Consider the following 20,458-nt stretch of genomic DNA (forward strand, 5'->3'; position numbering starts at 1 on the left):
GTTATGAAGTCTGTTACTATCACTATGTTATGTTACCTTGTGGAACGTCTGAGTTAAGTAGTATTCTGAACTACATAGAGTGCGTGATTTTTTTTTTTTTTTTTTTTTTTTTCGTGGATTCGTGAGGCTCATCCTGTTAGAAGACGAAGAAGAGAAGGAAAAGGAGGAGGAGGTGGTGGCGCTGGTGGTGGTGGTGGTGGTCATTTGCCGATGGTGAGAATTTGTCAGTAGCAACTACCACAACATCAACAATAACAATAAGTTACTACTACTACTACTACTACTACTACTACTACTACTACTACTACTACCTCTCTCACCACCACCACCACCACCACTGCCACTTCCTTCTACTACAACTACAAAGTACCAGTGTTGAATAGCTCCTTGGGAATAGAGAGGAGGGGGAGCCAGTGAGCCGAGTGATAAAAGGTGATGCTGACAGACTAGAAAAGTAGAAGAAAAGATAAAAAGATGTTGGAGGGGCGTCTTTTTTCTTCTTAAGCCGTTGAGTCTCATCATTCTCTTCCTTTTGCACCTCATAAAGTCTTCACCTCGTCAATCCTTTCTTCTTCCTCGCCGTTTGTCACTTATATACCTGTTTTATTTCTGCTGTATCTATTTTTACATCCCACATTGTCTGGAGCACACATTGTCTTTATATTTCCGAAACCCGACAGTTACGTTGACTATTCAAAAAGTGAGGAGGGAAGCGAGTTAATGAGAGGGAGGACGGACAGGACAGGTCTTTACACCACTTCTAGCCGCCACAAAGTCCGCCATGTTCATTCTAAGCTAGGTCTCGTTATAAGATGCACAATACTTTGCTTACCCATTGCCTCTCTGCCTCGACTCTTGTGCCTTCCTTTGCTGCACGTCCTACCATCCTCCTTCCTCCTCCATCTTCCTGTTCTGTCTCTGTTCCCATTGTCCGCCTCCATTCTTATCTCTCTTTTTTTTTTCACTTCCTCACTAATTTCTCTTTTTAGTTCTCTCAGCCTCCTTCCTCTATTTTTCCCTCTTCCTCTCCCTTTCCCTGTTTATCTTGCCGACCTACCCTCCCTCCCCAATTCTCCCTCCACGGCTCCCCCCACAGCCCCATCCAATCTCATTGTCCGCCCCAACACTCTTCTGTTGTATTGTTTTCCGAGGGTCTTAAAGTTGAGAGACACCACCCCAAGAATCTTCGTCAAGCTCATCCCGCCGCTGTGCTGGATAATTTTTGCTTTATACGTACATTTGTTTATTTTAATATAGCAATAATAGCATCGGGTGTCCATTTCATTACATCATAATTAACAAATGATCTATAAAAGGTTGGCTATGGCAGCGTCCAGACCAGGTGGTAGTCACTGTACCTGTGAATTCTAGTCAGATGAGATGCTGTTAAATCAAAGTTATCTCCATCGAAGTCCAGCGTATGTTTGACAAGCACTACACTATCTCGAGAATAAAGTCGCTTTTAACACCCCACAGTGATGTCTCGCATACAAAACATCATAAGAACACACCACCACCCGCACAGCCAATTAAAATAACCTCTACATGCTACTGGCTAACCTCCCCGTCAGTAACAGTCGCCTTTCTCCAAACCGGAATCTCAGGAACCTTCAAGATGCGCATCCACCATCACGGGATTTTCAAGGGTTTAGAAAAGAGAGATTCAGGACTCAGAATATTATACAAAAATTCACAGACGTCGGTTCAGGTAAACACATTCCAGCCAGAATAAATATATATAAGAATAAAATACTCAAAACAGTGAAAGTAACCATACGCAGAAAGAACGTGAAGTAAAATACGAGGGTGCCCAAAGGAAGCAATAAAGGAAATATTACGAAGAAAGGAGGAGGAAAGACGGAAGAAAGGTAAAAAAAGAAATCCTGCAACAATTCTCTATGCAATGACTAGAAATAGAACGTGACTAGTATTTTTGTCCCCCCTCTCCCCCTCATCCATTTTCTATGCCCACTCCTTCAATTTAATCTTCATGTGCATTACTTCCTCCTCCCATCACTCTCCCATCACCGGAAATTGTTTTATCTGCTTCATTCGAATAGATACCGGTTACCATCATAACGAGCCTATCAGGGCCGCTTTATTAAAAGTGTACTGGATTATAACACGTCAAGAAAATGGGAAATAAATGATGTTTTAGCATACCGTCTTAACATGCTTGTATATCCCCAAATATTACGGAGTTAAAGCATTTGGGTGGCCTCATGATGTAACTGTATGGATATTTTGATATAAATACGTTTCTTCCGATTTTGTATGTGTGTGCATTTGGATTCTCTCTCTCTCTCTCTCTCTCTCTCTCTCTCTCTCTCTCTCTCTCTCTCTCTCTCTCTCTCTCTCTCTCTCTCTCTCTCTCTCTCTCTCTCTCTCTCTCTCTCTCTCTCTCTCTCTCTCTCTCTCTCTCTCTCTCTCTCTCCCACGCCAAGGCCAGGATCCGTCTCAATAATCCCCGCGGCGTGTCCCTTCCACAGAAGTTGCAAGATATACTCTAGGAGGACCCGTAGCCTTTTGCATAGTGATGAGGGCGTCCTCGGGGAGAAGGAGGCAGCGGAGAAGGAATAGAGGAGAGTAGGAGGAGAGGAAAGGAGGAGGAGGAGGAAGAGGATGATGAGGTGGTGGTGGTGGTAGTTGTAAGGATTATAGTTACAGGGATAGCGAAGAGGAGGAACGTAAAGGAGCACAAAGAAAGAACAAACTGCTGGAAAATCTCTTGGTCCTTGCGAGAGTCTTTGTGGTGAGCTACACTATTTGTTCTGACCTGAGACGGAGTGGATGGTAAATGGGAATGCTTCTCCCTAACAGTTGTTCCCTACAGCTGTGGTTGGTAAGATAGGAAGAAACGAAGAGGAGGAGGAGGAATAGGAGTAGGAGAAGAGAATGTTGTTTTTGTTGACATACGCACGCACACACACACACACACACACACACACACACACACACACACACACACACACACACACACACACACACACACACACACACACACACACACACACACACACACACACGAGGAACAAAACCGAATATTTTGTAACCTAATCCTTTGTTTCTAGCGAGGTCTTTCAAGCACAAGAAAAGAAGCGGCCACGAGGAAGCGAGCAGACTAATAATAGCAGTTGCCTCAATATACACACATTTCCTAGACTTCCTGACACATACCTTACATTTTCTTTAACTTTTTTCTTCACCTTTATGTCGGATATCGTGTTCTTACAAGCGAGAGAAACATAATATCTACATTTTCCTCTTCTTGTCTATCAGCGTGTCTTGAACTGTGGTTGTCGTTATCATATTGCAGTGCGATGTTCTTGTCTTCATTATGGTCGTGAATTCTGCGACGTGAGTAAATGAAGAGATGACGGTTGTTTGATTGGTGCACCTCGTATGTAGTCATGAAGTAAGGTATAGATGGCGTCTCCAGCACGTAAGGATGGTGCATTTAGTTATATATTACTCATGAAGCTCCATTAAACCAGATTTTCTCGTTCATATATATATTTCTCCTACCTGCACTCGCATTTACTTAATTTATTCCACTCCCATCAATACTTTTTACACTTTATGCAACACTGTCTTCTTTTTATTTTTCCCCAAGCTTTTTAAAAGTTAGCGGCACTTTTACTGACAAGTCTTCATTCATTTTTCGATACTTATCTTACACGCACGTGGACTAACAAAAAAGCTCAAGGGAAGAGACAGAACTATCCATCCATTCTTACTCTGACTCTTTTATTTATCCTGAAGCTTTCTAAAAATTAATATCGCCTTTATTGACAACTTTTTATATACTTTTCGATGCTTAGAGACGTAGAATGAAAAAAAAATATATATATATAGTAAGGAAAACGACAGAGCAAGAATTAATCATGTACAACTAGCCCTCAGAATAAGACATCCTTTCATCACCTCTTGATTGTTTTCCGTTCCCCGCGGGAGGTGAGGCTTCAAGGGGCTAAGGGAGAGTGGCTGCTGCAGTGGTGTGTTTTCTTTGGACTTGCAGACACAAGCTCTTCCTGCCCCGAGGCGAACTGTTGATGTCTGTCTTGGTGGTCCGCTGCGGGAAGTTGTGGTGTGCGGTGTCCCTCACTTCCTTGGATGTCACACAGAGAGAGAGAGAGAGAGAGAGAGAGAGAGAGAGAGAGAGAGAGAGAGAGAGAGAGAGAGAGAGAGAGAGAGAGAGAGAGAGAGAGAGAGAATTTTGTTCATTCTTCTTTTTTTTACTCGACAGTACATTAAAGGGAACTGGAATTGCAGCAGCAGCAACAGCAGCAGCAGCAACAACAACAACAACAACAACAACAACAACTACTACTACTACTACTACTACTACTACTACTACTACTACTACTACTACTACTACTACTACTACTACTACTACCACTGCTAGTTTTACTGCTTCTGCTTCTAATACTATTATCGTTATTGCTATTATTAACCGATAAATAATTCTGCTGTTACTTGTAATGTGTGTGTGTGTGTGTGTGTGTGTGTGGGAGGGGGTGTTTTAGGTATAGGTTTACATGACTTGGCAAAGACGACTTATCATGCATAAAACTACGCATACATTAATTGCGTGCCTCCAGACTTCAAAAGGGACCGTAAAGACGCGTGCTTCATCATCGGGTGGAGACAAAAATCAAAGCCATCGGTAATTAGAGTTGCTGCTGGAAATTGATCTATCAGTTTATAAAGAAAATCGTGTCATTTTTACCATTACATATACGTGACCTTTTCTCTCTCTCTCTCTCTCTCTCTCTCTCTCTCTCTCTCTCTCTCTCTCTCTCTCTCTCTCTCTCTCTCTCTCTCTCTCTCTCTCTCTCTCTCTCTCTCTCTCTCTCTCTCTCTCTCTCTCTCTCCTTTATAAATGCCTAATGTATTTCTAGGCTTGTTATTTATATAGGTTATTTGTTTCAGTGTTTTCAGTTGTTATTCATGTACGTACTTTTACTAACTAAGAGAGAGAGAGAGAGAGAGAGAGAGAGAGCTAATGTGAACCGCAGAGCCACTTGTGTTCTAATGAGTCAACTGAGATCCTGCCTTCGTGTCTCTGCCGCACCACAGTCTCGCTCGGGTGTCATGCATGAGGGTCAGTGGTTGATGTTTCGAGTCATGATTTTATAGACTGGCTCCGACTCTCTCTCTCTCTCTCTCTCTCTCTCTCTCTCTCTCTCTCTCTCTCTCTCTCTCTCTCTCTCTCTCTCTCTCTCTCTCTCTCTCTCTCTCTCTCTCTCTCTCTCTCTGTTTCCTTTTCCTTTCTCCCCTACATTAACCAACCACTTGCTCCCTCGCCGTGACAATCATCATCATCATCATCATCATCTGTCCCCTCACAATTACCATCTGTCCCCTCACAATTCATCTCTCTCATCTTCATTCCCTCTTCTTTCCATCGCCTGTCTCTTTTCCTTATTCGCCCACAGCCTTTCTCACTCTCCGGCCTCCTCCCTCCCCTCGCTTCTCTCTTCACTTCCCCTCTTTCCTCCCCTCTGTATTTTGTTAAGCTGGTGTTTACCCATCTTGCCCTCCCGCTTGAAGCTTCCCCTCTCTTTCCTCACCTTGTGCATAATAGGAATATTGCGCTCTTCCGTCTGCTAGATATCCTTGATCTTGCTGTTCAAGGTTGGGTTTAATAAGGTTTGAAAGTTTTGTTGGTATTTGTGTCTTGTTTTTCCTGTTTTTTTTTTTTTCTTTCTTGTACAAATTCAAATTGTTTATGTATTCTTGTTTATTTTTTTTCGCCTTTTGAAACTCTCTAATGTGTCACTTTTCTTTTTGATTTTATTTTTTTTTTCTTATATATTTATTTTTTTTTTATCATGGCCAGTCTTAACCGCTGTGAACTGTAGAATAGATTCCTGAATGGTAAAAAAAAAAAAAAATATATAGGAAAATTAAATAGAGATAAAACTCACGAATGTGTTAATGATGAAAAGCTAGTCAATGCCTGATTAATATCAGGCACTGACTATAGCTTTTCATCATTAACACATTCGTGAGTTTTATCTCTATTTAGTTTTCCTATATTTTTTTCTTTTTTACCATTCAGGAATCTATTCTACAGTTCACAGCGGTAGTAAATGATAATGCTAAATGTACGGCTCCTCCTCATATACACACTCAAAATCTCAATATCTACCAGTCTTTTTACCTTTTCCATCGAGCTACCCTTCTTATTTACCTTTAATCGTTCATGCGTGCGTGTTTTTCGATCCTCTTTTGTCAGTGAGCATCGGCGTGGGAAGGGTGGGAATGATATTACCCGTCCGAGCCTTTCATCACCGTGGACGCGTTCACCACCGCTGCCTGGCTGCCTCCCAGTGGCTGCGCGGCGCCACCAGCGACAGGGACTGCTCATGCCACCGTGCTGTGACGTTACTTGTTTACTTGGAGCGCCAAAAATAACTCCCGTCCCTTCACATTACCCCAAAGTGTTATTAAGCGTGAGTGGGGAGGGGGAGAGTGGGTTTTCATGTATTCTGATTCAGGTTGTTTATTGTGTGTATGTGTATGACTGATTCTCTCTCTCTCTCTCTCTCTCTCTCTCTCTCTCTCTCTCTCTCTCTCTCTCTCTCTCTCTCTCTCTCTCTCTCTCTCTCTCTCTCTCTCGCTTGCTCGCTCGCTCGAGACGTGTCCTATCAGTCAGCTCGTATATATGCACTCAGTTTTATTTTTATTTTTCGAACGATAAAAAGAAGGATTTTTATCGGCTTCTGCAAAGTTCAGTAAACTTGAACCGCTCACTCACTCGTCAGATGCTGCCCCAAACGGCCCCGCCCTTTGAAGTGAGAGAGGGAAGAAGAAGAGAAAAAAGTATGGAGACTAGCAGCTATGACTGAAAAAAAATAAAATGAATATATGCTTATAAGTTGGAGTGTGAATAACGTCGACTACTTCTTTCACTATTTTCAATGATGTCCCTCTATAGTTTCCCGTCAGCGAGCGTTCCTTCTCACCCTGTTTCATTTCCCGCATCACCCTTGCCATTTTTCTACTCTCTCCCCTTTCTGCTTCCCCGTTTCCACTCACATATTGAACTTTCCTTACCTCCCCACTCCTCCCCCTCTTGTCTCCCTTCCTCGCTCCTTCAGCATTCTGCCTACCTCCCGCTAGCCTCCTTCTCCTCCTCCTGCTCCTCTTCCTCCTCCTCCTCCTACTACTCCTACTCCTACTCCTACTTTCTCCTCCTCCTCCTCCTCCTCCTCCTCCTCCTCCTCCTCCTCCTCCTCCTCCTCCTCCTCCTCCTCCTCCTCTTCCTCACTCGAGCGAAAGTGATCCAAAAATAACCTCAATTGATTTTTAGACCAGGTGTTAATTAGTCCCACGGAGTTATCTCTCTCTCTCTCTCTCTCTCTCTCTCTCTCTCTCTCTCTCTCTCTCTCTCTCTCTCTCTCTCTCTCTCTCTCTCTCTCTCTCTCTCTCTCTCTCTCTCTAACCCGCTATTTACCGAATTCAGTTTATTTACACACTACATTTTAATTACATAATATAAGTGTAGGAGATAAGTAGTATTATCTATTGAATAAGCGTTGCACTAAATCAGTCCATTTCGTTTAACACAGGTCCGGACCTGCACAAAAACTGAAAAAAAAAAAAAAATTGTGATAAAATTTTCCATCTAAGGTTACAGTTGAGATTAAATCATGAAAAGCTGAAAAACACTGATAGAAAAACTGTATATCAATCGAAAAAAATGTGTCTTTATTTTTCTAAGTTAAAAAAATATGATTATTATCTATACTGTACTCCTAAGAACTCAAAAGACTATTTTACATACGTATAATGATTCTTTTTGGAGTTAATAACATATCCCAATTGTTAGGCAAAAACTTTAAATTAAATTTTTTTTTTAAGATTTTTCCTTCTTTTTCCTTTTACATTAAACAGAGAATGAGCTAGTCAGACATGTATAGAGACCGAGACAGACAGACAGACAGACAACGATGCAGGCAGAAGCAGATGCAGACAGAAAGACAGACGAATACAGAAAGATAGACAGAGAGACACACAGGTAGACAAACAGAAACAAACGTAAGTAGACAAACACAGAGACAGATACACACAGGTAGTCAGAGAGAAACAGACAGATACAGACAGAGAGAGAGAGAGAGAGAGAGACGAACAAAAATAGAAAACGGCAGATAACGCTTGCATCATACAAGATCAATAGTGAGCTTCAAATTGAAAAAGTCTCGGCAGAGGGATTAAATTAAAAAGTCAATGCAGGGAAAGGCTTGAAGCGATGTTACACATTTAAAAGGAAAATACTGTTAAATGAGGAATAATTATGAAAAAAATAGTAGAAATAAGTGAAAATGTTGGGATTACAGATATTCAGTGATGCAAGAAAATAGGAAGGGTGGAAGGAGAGAAATGAAGGAGAGAAGGAAGAGAGTGTGGATAGAATGTTAAATAAGGAATAAATATGAAAAAAATATCAAGAAAAATAAATGAATATGTTGGGACTGACAAATGTATTAGCTGATGCAAGAGAAAAAATAAGAGCGGAAGGGAAGGAAAAGGAAGAAAGGAAGGAAGAGAGGGAAGAAAGAGTGTTCAATAAAGAATAGATTTGAACAAAAAAAAATCAGAAGAAATAAATGGAAATGTTGGGATTGGCAAAAATATTAGATGATGCAAGGGAAAAAGAAGAGCGGAAGGGAAGGAAAGGAAGGAAGGAAGGAAGGAAGGAAGGAAGGAAGGAAGGAAGGATAAGAGGAAGAGAGGGAGAAGAGAATGTTACACGTTAAAGAATACAGATAAAATATATAACAAAAGAATATGTTAATAAGAATATCATTGAATCGGATGTAATTAAGCTTATGAGTTAAAACCTGAAAAAAAAAATAATGTAATATAGAAAATAAGCTTAAGGAATAAGAGTTTAGCATAATGAATAAATAATTGGTTGACGAAATTGGAAATACATGCTGGAATATAAAACAAACTGTGGCGCTGAACAGACAAGCTTAAAGAGAAAAAAAAATAACCTCAAGGAACAAAAAGTGAGCTTAAGGAATAAAAGAAGCCGAGGGAATGTAAGAGTAAGCTGAGAAAATAGGAACTAAGTAGACCTTGCAAAAATAAGCTAATAAAATATATAGACTAATGAAAATACAAATTGAACTGAGGGAACATAAATTAAAGAAAAGTAAGAGGCGAAGAAAGGTAAGCTGTGAGAGGGAATGACAAGTATAGAGATAATAATAATAATAATAATAATAATAATAATAATAATAATAATAATAATAATAATAATAATAATTTGAAAGTAATATTTAATTGAGTAAATATAAAATAGCCAAGCGAATAGAAAGAAGATGAGAAGAGAGTAGAAAAAAATTGATAAAATAAAAGGAAAACTGAGAAACTAAAGTGAACAGTAAGTGAAAAGTTTAAACACAATCTTCCTGACACGAAAACACGCATAGAAAACGCTCTCACACTCCAGAATATTGACGTTACGTAGCAAGAAGAGCAGAGGTAACTGGGTCGTGGCGAGGGCGGGAGAGGGGGGAGGGTGAAAGACGTGCAAGGGCATGAAGAGGGGGAGATGAAGGAAGGGGTCGCGTGAAGAGGGTGTTGTCAGGAGGGACCATCAATAGCCGCCTCTCTTCCTCCTTACCCTCCACCTTCCCCTGAGAGACCCCCCCCCACCAGCCAGGCCGCCACGCGTAAGAGGAAGCCCAGCTAATCTCTGTTGTCTCGGCTCTGCTCGCTGCCTCGCCCTCTACCTCAGTCCTGTCTCGCTCTTCACATCTCCCGTTCTTTTCCTCACCCCTTTCCTCCCTTGTTTTTTCCTTCCTTTGTGCCTTCTTCCTTGCATTGATTCATTCAAGCTGCTTTTCTTTTTCAAGTTGTTTTGCCTTCTTTCCTTTCTTTTTTTTTTCTTTCTATGGTAGTCGTCTCTTATTTTCATCCTCACGTGGAATTTACAGTCACAGGGAGGTGTAGCCTTTGGTTGTCGAGTGGTTTGTTTGTGTGTCTCATTATATGGCGGTGGTGGTAGTTACGGGTAGTCCACGCTGCGCACGTCGTGTCCCCTGTACTTGTGCAGTGGAAATATACCGAGGAAAGTATAAGCAAAAGTACCGATATCGTAAATGTGTTGGCATTTATTCAAGGCGAGACAGGTGGGTAACGGAGGGTGTTTATCTGGTGAAGGTTTGAAGCACATGTGTAAGTGTACATAGTTGTCTCTTAAACATCTCGTTAAGTACATTTGATTGCCCATATCACAGGTGGTGTGTGTGTGTGTGTGTGTGTGTGTGAGAGAGAGAGAGAGAGAGAGAGAGAGAGAGAGAGAGAGAGAGAGAGAGAGAGAGAGAGAGAGAGAGAGAGAGAGAGAGAAAAAAAATTAAAGTTACATAGTGCTTCATAAATGTGTAGCAGGTGGCAAGCTTCAGAATTCAAATTTTACTACTCTCTCTGTTGTTAACCATCATCATCATCATCCTCACTATCATCACCAACATCACCATCAAATTCACCGTGACATTTAATGATATTTACAGTACCTTTGATGTGTTGATATTCACTGGGCACTTCATTCCAACAAACTAAACTTGAAAAAAAAAAAAAGTTAACGAGCAGCGCGTGGGAGGAAGATGGCAAAGGAGAAAGCGCCTCATACAACTTTCCCAAGATTTTCCCCTCCTTTTTTTTCTCTCTCTATTTTCCGTAAGAGTAACTTTAGGCATAAGGGTCGTGCCTAGCGCCTACTCTGCTCTTCCTGGACACGCGCCGCCCCACAATGGGAAGCTGGAGGGGGACAGGATTGTTTTATGGGTTCCTGTGTGTGAGGAGCGCCTACTACCAAGGACTCACTCAGTCCCTGCGCTTCTTGATAGTGGGATTACGTTGTTTAACCTTTTCAATGCCACTTTCCCTAATTATCAATCACAATGAAACGTCTTTACTTGTTCTACAGCCACATGCAACCTTTAAACTGGATAGAAACTGCAAAATCTACTCTTTTTCATCCATAATTTTCTTGCAGATGCTTATAAAGATTTCATACATTGCATATGGTTGTGATAATGTCTCGTATCATGGTGGTGATAATGTCCTGTGTTGCCTTGAGTTAAGTAGGTCTTTTGGACATAAAGATTGGTGTGGGTGCCATCACTCTCCAAACTCCCACATATTGTGTGTCGCTTCACAAAAAGACCGTGCTATATTAGGGAAGATATTTATCCTTGTGTTTCAGTAATGATATTGAGTTCGCTTATCATGACCAGTCCGTCAACACTTTGTGCCACTTTTGTCCATGAACAGCACCTTCCCGCAAGCTTTACTGTACTGAGGTTCCTGTGATCTATTGTCTGCTTTCATTTAGTTGTTGCTGTGAAGTGGTCACTAACTGCATGTAGTTTCGTCTTATACCCTAGGCTTTACATTCTGCACGCTATATAAATTTAAAGAAACGAATCAGGAGAGGCAACATATCGGTAAGTAATGTGTACACTGTAAAAATTCAGAATGAAATATGAGGGAAAGGAATCAGGAGGGAAAGAGAGAAGGGAGGTTACGAAGTGCTGCCCTCTCAGAGCAAGCACAAAGTCAAGAAGCAAGTCACGGGAAGTCGATGGATAAACGCCATCAGTCTGTCAAGGCAAGGAGGACATTAAGGCAACCCAGCTCCCGAGGCCACGGCGGGAGTCGATGTGTCGGGCAGCATGAAGGCAGCGCCGAGCCTGCGCCTTCCTGCTTCCATTGTCGCCTTGGCCTTTAACGACGGCGAATGGAGAAAGAAAAAGAAACTGTCAGTAAACGTGAGAGAAAGTGAGAGAAGAATGATGATAATGGCGTGGTGCAGACCACTGACATTAAGGGTTAATGGCCACACTGAAGGAAAGGCGCGTGGAAGGAAAAATTTCTGAGTGAAGAAAGAAAGAATTCATGAGAGAAAAAAATATATAGATATTATACATCTTAGGAGTATATGAGAAATCTATAGAGGATAATAGGATAATGTATTGGTAAATGAGAGAGAGAGAGAGAGAGAGAGAGAGAGAGAGAGAGAGAGAGAGAGAGAGAGAGAGAGAGAGAGAGAATGACGTAAACTTATTGCCCACAGTTATCGTTCTTACCTAATCATAGGAGTTTTTTTGTCTCACGAAACATCCTCTAAGCCAGATGGTGTCTTTGAATTCAAGGTGCATATGAAGTATAGCAGTAGTAGTGGTAGTAGTAGTAGTAGTAGTAGTAGTAGTAGTAGTAGTAGTAGTAGTAGTAGTAGCAGTTGTTGTTGCTGTTGTTGTTCTGGTAGTAGTAGTAGTAATAGTAGTAGTATCAGGTTTAATTTTCTCCCAGATATGGCGGCCTGCTTGGAAGATCGCACTAGTAAACTGCCGGCACAGTTAACACGCGTCATGCCGTGTCATCCTCCGTGCTGTAAATCTTGATAAAGAGTCAGATAGATGGCCACTTTTTCCCGGTTCTAATTATTTCGCACGCCATCGACGTCGTTAATTGTCGTGTAATGATCAGTCATTTTCCCGTGCCCTGTAATGAAGTTTATCGTTATGTCAGCAAACTTTCACTCAGCAGAAACGTTATTGCAGCAACGTACTCGTATCTTAATGTAATTGTAAAGGTCTTGTGTATTTACAGAATGGAAATATTGCTTATCCTGAACCTATATCTTGCATAGAACGTCACATAAGACACCGTGTTGTGATTTCTAAGAGGGTTTTTTCTGTATCAAAGATAAAAACAAAACCAGGAGAAGATTCAACTGTAGGAGTCCTCGGTGCATAGCAAAAGTGGAGGACTAGTGCGTAGAACATCCAAACCTTTCTCGCTCTCTTTCATGTACTATAATTTTTTTCATCCCTTGGGCTTATTAAATGTATCGAAAGCCACAAGAGTTCGTAGGCCTATTCTGATCAGGACTCTAGGCGATTCCGGCAAGGGATCTTGATACAACTTTGTAATACCAGTCCCCGATAGCTGTTGTTCGTTTCTGTGTGTGTGTGTGTGTGTATGTGTGTGTGTGTGTGTGTGTGTGTGTGTGATGATGATGATGTGTAGGGCATATTACAAGATTAGGTTTGCTGTCATGTAATCTAATGTTGGTTTTTACATCACTTCGTGTTTACTATTCAAAGTGCACTATGTTCAATCAAAATGCCCGGTTCCCTTTGACGAGTTACCTCTATAAAGTATTGTGATTGCATCGTCCTAACTTTGAACGCTTAAAGTGCGACCTAAAAAGGAAGACGCTTAAATATGTTGATTAAAGCAACACTCGTTTTCGGGCGAGGAGAATATGCGAGTGTATTTTGTAGAAGATAAAGAGGAAACTTTTGTGCGTGTGGCTTACTTATTACCATATCAACATCTTCCGTTGTGAAATGCTCGCACACTTTCTTTCCGCATCACACCTAAATCAGGAACCGTTGTGAGAGTAAGACTGCATCCCCTGTTATGAAGCACCCTACCCTTCCGTACCACATCTCACATCGAACTCAGCATACGAACCTACCACGCGATCGGATCCTATTTGAGAGAAGTCCACACACAGGAGTCTTGCTGATGTATCTCCTCATGATGCTTCCTGGACACGTCCCGTAAAATTAATGGTGCTTCACTCAGATAGACGTGGAATTCGTGCTTACATTCTTGAGTATGCTCGCCTTAATGCTGGTTTTCTCAGCTTCGTATTTCTCTGGTCCCCGCCTCGCCTCGCCTCCCCAGTCTTGTTGGCGCCGGCATCCTCCTGCGCCCCTTCCTCTTTCGCTGCTGTACATATAGTCACTCGGAGGTTTCTCCTCACCCCTCACTTTCATTCATGTAAATATGAAACCCTGGTATCTTTTTTTTTTTTCTTTCCTTTTTATCACAGGTAGGAAGGGAGGCGGTGAGGGGAGCGGAATGAGGAATATCAACAGAGCCACGTGTACCAGAGTGCTTTTCCGTGGCTGGTAGAGGGGCTGTGGGTAAATACTGGCGATGAATTCACGGACAGTAAGAGCAGTTCGTGGTGATTCGGAATTATTCTGTAACTGGTGATATTGTGAGTGCGTATCTTCGTGTATAGCGTGTGATTCTTTCTGACTTGGTGTTCGAGGAAGTTCAGAAATGTTTATTTGTTGTCACTTCAGAAATGTTTATATGTTGTCACTTACGTCTCTCTCTCTCTCTCTCTCTCTCTCTCTCTCTCTCTCTCTCTCTCTCTCTCTCTCTCTCTCTCTCTCTCTCTCTCAAGTGAAATATATTTGTAAATCTTCCATATGCTAAAAAAAAAATGATATGAAAATTCAACGGTGCATTTTCCTCTAAAAATATCCTCCCAAAACACATCTGGTCTTCATTTTACTTCCTCATGTTTTTTGTGTAAACAAGCGACATTTTAGACGCGACAGCCTTCAGGCCAGACGGAGCAAACGGAGGCCAGATGGGACCAGCCAATCCTCGGTGGTGGATTGAAAGCCACTGCTGGAAGGAGCCGTGAGCCAGGCGCCTTTTGGGTGTAAAATCCTCCGGCACCGTGAGAGTAGCAAGGGAGAGCGAGGGTTACGACGCCTCGTGGGAGGATCAATAGCAACGGGAGGGGAATGGCCCGCGGAGAAGGGAGGAGGGAAGTGGGAGAGAACGAAAGGCGACGGTCAGAGGGAGACGAAGAAAATGTGAGGTACTAAAGTAGACGAGAAGAAAGGGCGGCGCGTGGAGGAACTGTGGAAGGCAGAGTTACGAGTATGCAAGGCGCCAACGGGAAGTTTGTGTAAAGTTAAAAATAAAAGCCTCTCAGCATGAAGCGCAATGTAATTATTGTAAGTTGCAATTACAGTAAGGGTTGCAGAGGCGTGTCTGCCTCCCCACCCATCCTCTGCCTTAATAAGTTAGAATCGTGTCTCGTGCGTGTCGGCAGGAGGGGTGAGGGGAAAAGACGCGGGTCCTCTTACACCTCTAGGGCGGGTGCCTCTGGGTCTTGTAATGGCTGCTTACAGTGCTACGATCGTTAATGTGAGTCATAAACAACACCCCTCGGCATTCCTCGCCACGCTCACACCTGCACATTTCACGCCACCAATACATAATAAGCTATTTTTCTCCTGACTGAAAGAATCACATTACATTCCCACCTGCATTTCCAAAAACAGAACATAGGTAGAATTCTAATTGATAATGTGTGTGTATGCGTAGAATGCAAACAACATGAACGACTAATAGTAAGATGTGGTGGCATTGTGTAATAGACGAGTAGTAAGTGCTGCTTTACATCAGTCTATTACTTTTTTTCGTTATACGTGAAGAAAGTTAAGACGGAGGACGATCGCTGTTGGTGGCTAGTATACAATCATCGGCTTAACTCAGTTCCGGGAGACACAAAGTAAGATTAGTGGGATGGAAGCCAGACAAACGGGAGAGAGAGAGAGAGAGAGAGAGAGAGAGAGAGAGAGAGAGAGAGAGAGAGAGAGAGAGAGAGAGAGAGAAAAACAAAAGAATCACATGCTGCCGCTATTCTTCTTCTGACGTTACCCCCCTCCCATCTCTCTCTCTCTCTCTCTCTCTCTCTCTCTCTCTCTCTCTCTCTCTCTCTCTCTCTCTCTCTCTCTCTCTCTCTCTCTCTCTCTCTCTCTCACCAGTCTAGCTTGGGACACTACGTTATTATCAGCGAAAACATACTTATGATGGCGCTCGTCTTTCCCTTCTGGCTCCATCTGCCCCGAACATAAATAAGTTTGTGTGTTTGAGTGGCACATTTTCCCTCCGTTGTTGACCTCACCTGTCGTCCACCGAACTCAAGGTGTAAGATAAGACCAGCACTGTATTCAGCTCTCAGCAGCGGGGGACGCGCCAGCACCATATACAGCATCCCTTATGGGACTCGTAATCGCCACGAGAACTTGCTCTGTAACTCATGAATGTTTATTGTGACGCAGGGGCATGTGCAAATACTCGTCGTGTGGAAATCCCTGTTAGATTGAAAGTAAGTGACTGTCACGTCAAATAAACAACCTTCTTAAATGACTCGATGGGAACACGTAAATTTGTCTCTGCAGCCAAATAGATGCATGTTTGTGTGTTTGTGTCTGAAATCTGTTTTATAAATCATCCATACGTGTGAAAGAAAATTTTAATGTGTGCTGAAAATTGTCTTATGGTTTTAGCTTTGAACTTCTGAGGAACAAGTGTAAGGAAGGTGAGGGAGTTGTGACCCAGCGGGCAGGGCAACAGGTGCTGGTCACGCGCCTCTGTTGGAAAAAAAATAAATAAATAAAAAACTGAAAACTTCAACGACCAAGATTTTTAAGATTTACTGATATTTGTAAATGGTAGCTACTAAGTAAGAGAAAACACAAGCTAGTCCGTCACGTCTACAACAGCAGTTTAGTCAGAGGTGAAGCAAACATATGCAACAGGCGCAAACGACTGTGTGAAAGAGGACTAGCATCTTCATCTCTCGTACCGGTATCTAGACACTAAACTCTCCGACTTTACCATCCAAGCCACTTCCGCCGCCGCCATGATTGACTGGGTCAGCATTGTACGACACTCCCGGCGTCGCTTTAGCAACTATATGTATGCCGTGCCTTCGAGAGTAAGGCGGCGAAGAAAGAGACCCATCCTTCCCTCTGCTGCTGCTGCAGCTTCCGCGGCCCTGGCTGAGGAGCGGGATGGTTACGGCGCCGATGAGGAAGAGGGGAAGGAGGCTGGGCGGGGATCAGAGGCAGGAAGGTTCCACCCCTGTGATCTCTGTGGCTGTCTGCCCAGTAAACACGTGAGTAAAGCTCTCCGCTTTTCTGCTTTATATGTTGACAATGTAATCTGACAACACTTGGAGAAGAGGTCGAAGTCGAAATACCGAGTGACGCTGCTCACGAGTAAAAAAGAATTTTAAAAAATCTATTGCGGTGCATCATACCCAATAGAATACTTGTGTATTAAATGATGCAGTGAAAGTAAAAGTACAGTTTTCCATATTATTTGTGTGTGTGTGTGTGTGTGTGTGTGTGTGTGTGTGTGTGTGTGTGTGTGTTGGTTGGTTGGTTGGTGAGGAATAAGAGTGTGGGTGCGCGCCTGTGGTGGGGAGTTATGTGGAGTGGGGCAGACGGGACGTCTGTCATTGCTGCCATTCGTCCTTAAAACATAAGCCACCTGGCCTCTCCCTCCCCACCCCCACCAGCCAGGGGGATGACACCTGGCAACAGCTTCGCCAGATATTAATAAGTGGTATTGTGGCACGAGCACACGTGAGCAGCGTCTTTGAGAGGAGACACTCACAGGAGTCAGTGACCTGCGTGACACAGACAGCGGCGTGGTGTGTGGCACACGTTCTCGTCCTGGGACACACGTGTGGTGCAATGCAAAGCACGCTCGTGTGGTGCTTTGTTCATAATGAAAATGTTATAAACGTAATAAGGTTATGATGAAGGTTAATAATAATAATAATAATAATAATAATAATAATAATAATAATAATAATATTAGTAATGATGATAATAATAATAATTATTATTATTATTATTATTATTATGTTGTTGTTGTTGTTGTTGTTGTTGTTGTTGTTGTTGTTGTTGTTGTTGTTGTTGTTGTAGAGAAAAGCATAGACGCTCAGTACTTACAGTATTCCTTTATTTTCTGTTACGTTTTGGAAAACAATCCCACCTCCAGAACCGTCAAAGTAAAACACTTGGTTGAAAACCATCAAAATCCAGTAAAACACCTCTTGAGGAGGGGGAGGAAGACATTGACTTGCTGGTCGTACAGCGGGGATCACTTAAGCTCCTGTGAGCTGCAGCAGGATCAGTAGTAGCAGTAATGGTAGCGGTAGTGGTGATGGTGGTAGTATTGCTTCTGGTTGTGGCGACGTTAACTGTTGTCCATTCGCTAAGTACAGGTGATCTAGTAGTGTTAACACTCTACTCTACATCTGTGTGACTGTAACATACCTGTACGTGCAGCATTAAAGGAAGAGAACCGTGTGCCGCACCTCAGCCTGAGCCCCACCTGTCGACGCGTCCGCTGCCTTGCTTCTTGATCCCATAACTTGCTTATTTTGCAAGGCGAGACGTTTGTGAAATGTCAACAACCTTCCACCTGTTACAATAATATTTTTTGCTCATGACTTCCATTAACTGTGCTTTCCAAGACCCATCCTTTGCCGCTATACCTTTCTGCTTCAGACATCAATATCTAATACAGGGTGGTCCAACTACGGGCCCCCGGGCCACAAGTAGTCCGCCAGTTGATTGTCTGTGGCCCGCAACCGCTTGAGTTATAAATTTATCTTGTACACGAAAAACACAGACGAAGTTTCTGTGCCTGTATATGAAATAGTAATAGGAAGTAGGATTACTAGGATTATATATATATATATATATATATATATATATATATATATATATATATATATATATATATATATATATATATATATATATATATATATATATATATATATATATATAGTGGCTCTCCCTGTAACCGTTTAGTGCTGCAGTGGCCCAAGATGTCAAAGAAGCTAGACCACCCTGATCTAGTACGAGTACATACCTCTTTCTACGTATATTAAGCCTCGTTCGGTCATTCCCTGTACTGTTTTCCGTTTGCACTACGTCGCGTTTACTATTAATGGCTGGTCCTCTGCCGCACTCCCAATCATGTTAAACTATACGTCTTTGTAGAAATGTTTGAGCTGTTTTTACTTGCTGTAGTTATTGTACAAGGCATAATGATACTTACGGGCTTACAAAGATGGATATTTTCCTTTTTTTTTCTTTTTTTTCTTTCCAACCAGTGTATGCGTTTATGGCAAGTTAAGTTTAGAGTGTACGATTATTTATAGAGGTGAGGCATCAAAACTGTGGTGAAGCTTGTGTGTGTGTGTGTGTGTGTGTGTGTGTGTGTTTGGTGAAGGGAAGGTACACAGGTGAATTAGCGACCGATCAAACTCTCCATTACCTGTCACTCTGATCCTCCTGCCTCGTAAATCTGAGCCGCCACTCCGGAGGCAATGACACCCCGACGCATGCACACACACACACACACACACACACACACACACACACACACACACACACACACACACACGATGCTATCTCGAAAAATAATGGCGGTTCAATAAGTTTGTCACTTGAAAAGGGAAAAATGCACATGGTTTTAGATCTAAAGTAATGCTGACCTTCAATTTTGTGACAGTAATGGCAGTGAGAGAGAGAGAGAGAGAGAGAGAGAGAGAGAGAGAGAGAGAGAGAGAGAGAGAGAGACTTCATCACGATCACACCCAAACGTCACAACAAATACACCGCTCCTTCAGATATTAACAGGAGAGACAGTCTTTCAATTTTCTGCCTTTTAATGTCTTGCATTTTCTTAGTTTGGAACTTTAATAAACAACTGTACATTCTTAACCATCACTGACTCTTCCGCCTGAGTACACCACGCCTTCTCTCTTTGGCTGGCGAGGAAGACTAAACCTTATTAAGATCACAGAGGCGGAGGGTGCAGGGCTGGTGTTATATTCAGCAAGTAGGGTGGCTTTGATACCAAGTGTACCGAGCAATATGCCCGCCACGCCCTTGCACAGCTTCCTCGCCTTGGCTCATTTCCTCTCCCTCCCATGAACCCCAACCACCCCCTTAGCTATTTAATGTACTCAAATTGGATTATATTTTCGTCTCCGGTTGTTGTGTGATTACTGTTTTATACTTTTTTTCTTAAGTCGCTGATGTGTTTCGCGTAGGTGGTGTTAAGAAAATAGGATGTAATTAAGTTATTTAGTGTGTGTGTGTGTGTGTGTGTGTGTGTGTGTGTGTGTGTGTGTATGCATGTATGTTTATGCTTCAGATCAAGGCAGTGTTAAAAGTTACCTTCACAACTAACCCATCATTTCTTTCCTCTCTTGCAGAAATCCCGATACAGTGAAGCCGTGCCTCCCGTCAGCGCCTCGCAGATGAAGGACATATCCGTCCTGGATGGCGTCCCTCGCTCCGCTCATAACCACGACGTAGCAAAGGTAAGACAACGACCACTGCTGCAGGAGTCACTACATACACTAATTTATTATCGTTATTATTATTGTTATTATTATTGTTGTTGTCGTTGTTTTTCTTGCGTTTCTTACAGTATCTATACCTGCTTTCTATTATTATTTAGTAGCTAGTATAAGACATTAATTTCTGATGCACAGTTTTCTACACGGCCTCGAATATTTAATCTACTTATTCTGCATTTCATTTACATATCTTTCAGTTTCTGTAAGACTCAGGCCACTGTTGTAGGACACCCTAAATTGACTGGAGTATTTATGAATCTTCTGGCCGTCGCTTCCTACAATTTCTATACCCATTCACTTGCTGCATGGCTGCCTCGTTCTTCTTAGCTCCTGGCACCACTCTCAAGATATCGAGGCAGACCACATAGACTCGAAAAATGATGAGTTCTTTATTGTTGCTTCGTATCATCCACCTTCCACAAGACAGTGACCTCCGAT

General features: G+C 42.4%; 1 protein-coding gene across 2 annotated transcripts in view; it reads left to right on the top strand.

Moving 5' to 3' along the window:
• LOC135111130 (uncharacterized) overlaps positions 1-20,458 on the top strand; it is a 49,911-nt gene that overhangs the window by 25,823 nt on the left and 3,630 nt on the right. For both annotated transcript variants that reach the window (XM_064024126.1, XM_064024127.1), the window contains one exon: positions 19,874-19,981. In XM_064024126.1, coding sequence (XP_063880196.1) covers positions 19,874-19,981 — 108 coding nt within the window. The remainder of the gene's footprint in view (positions 1-19,873; positions 19,982-20,458) is intronic.

The sequence above is a fragment of the Scylla paramamosain genome, chromosome 21 (assembly GCF_035594125.1).
Source record: "Scylla paramamosain isolate STU-SP2022 chromosome 21, ASM3559412v1, whole genome shotgun sequence".
Classification (NCBI taxonomy): domain Eukaryota; kingdom Metazoa; phylum Arthropoda; class Malacostraca; order Decapoda; family Portunidae; genus Scylla; species Scylla paramamosain.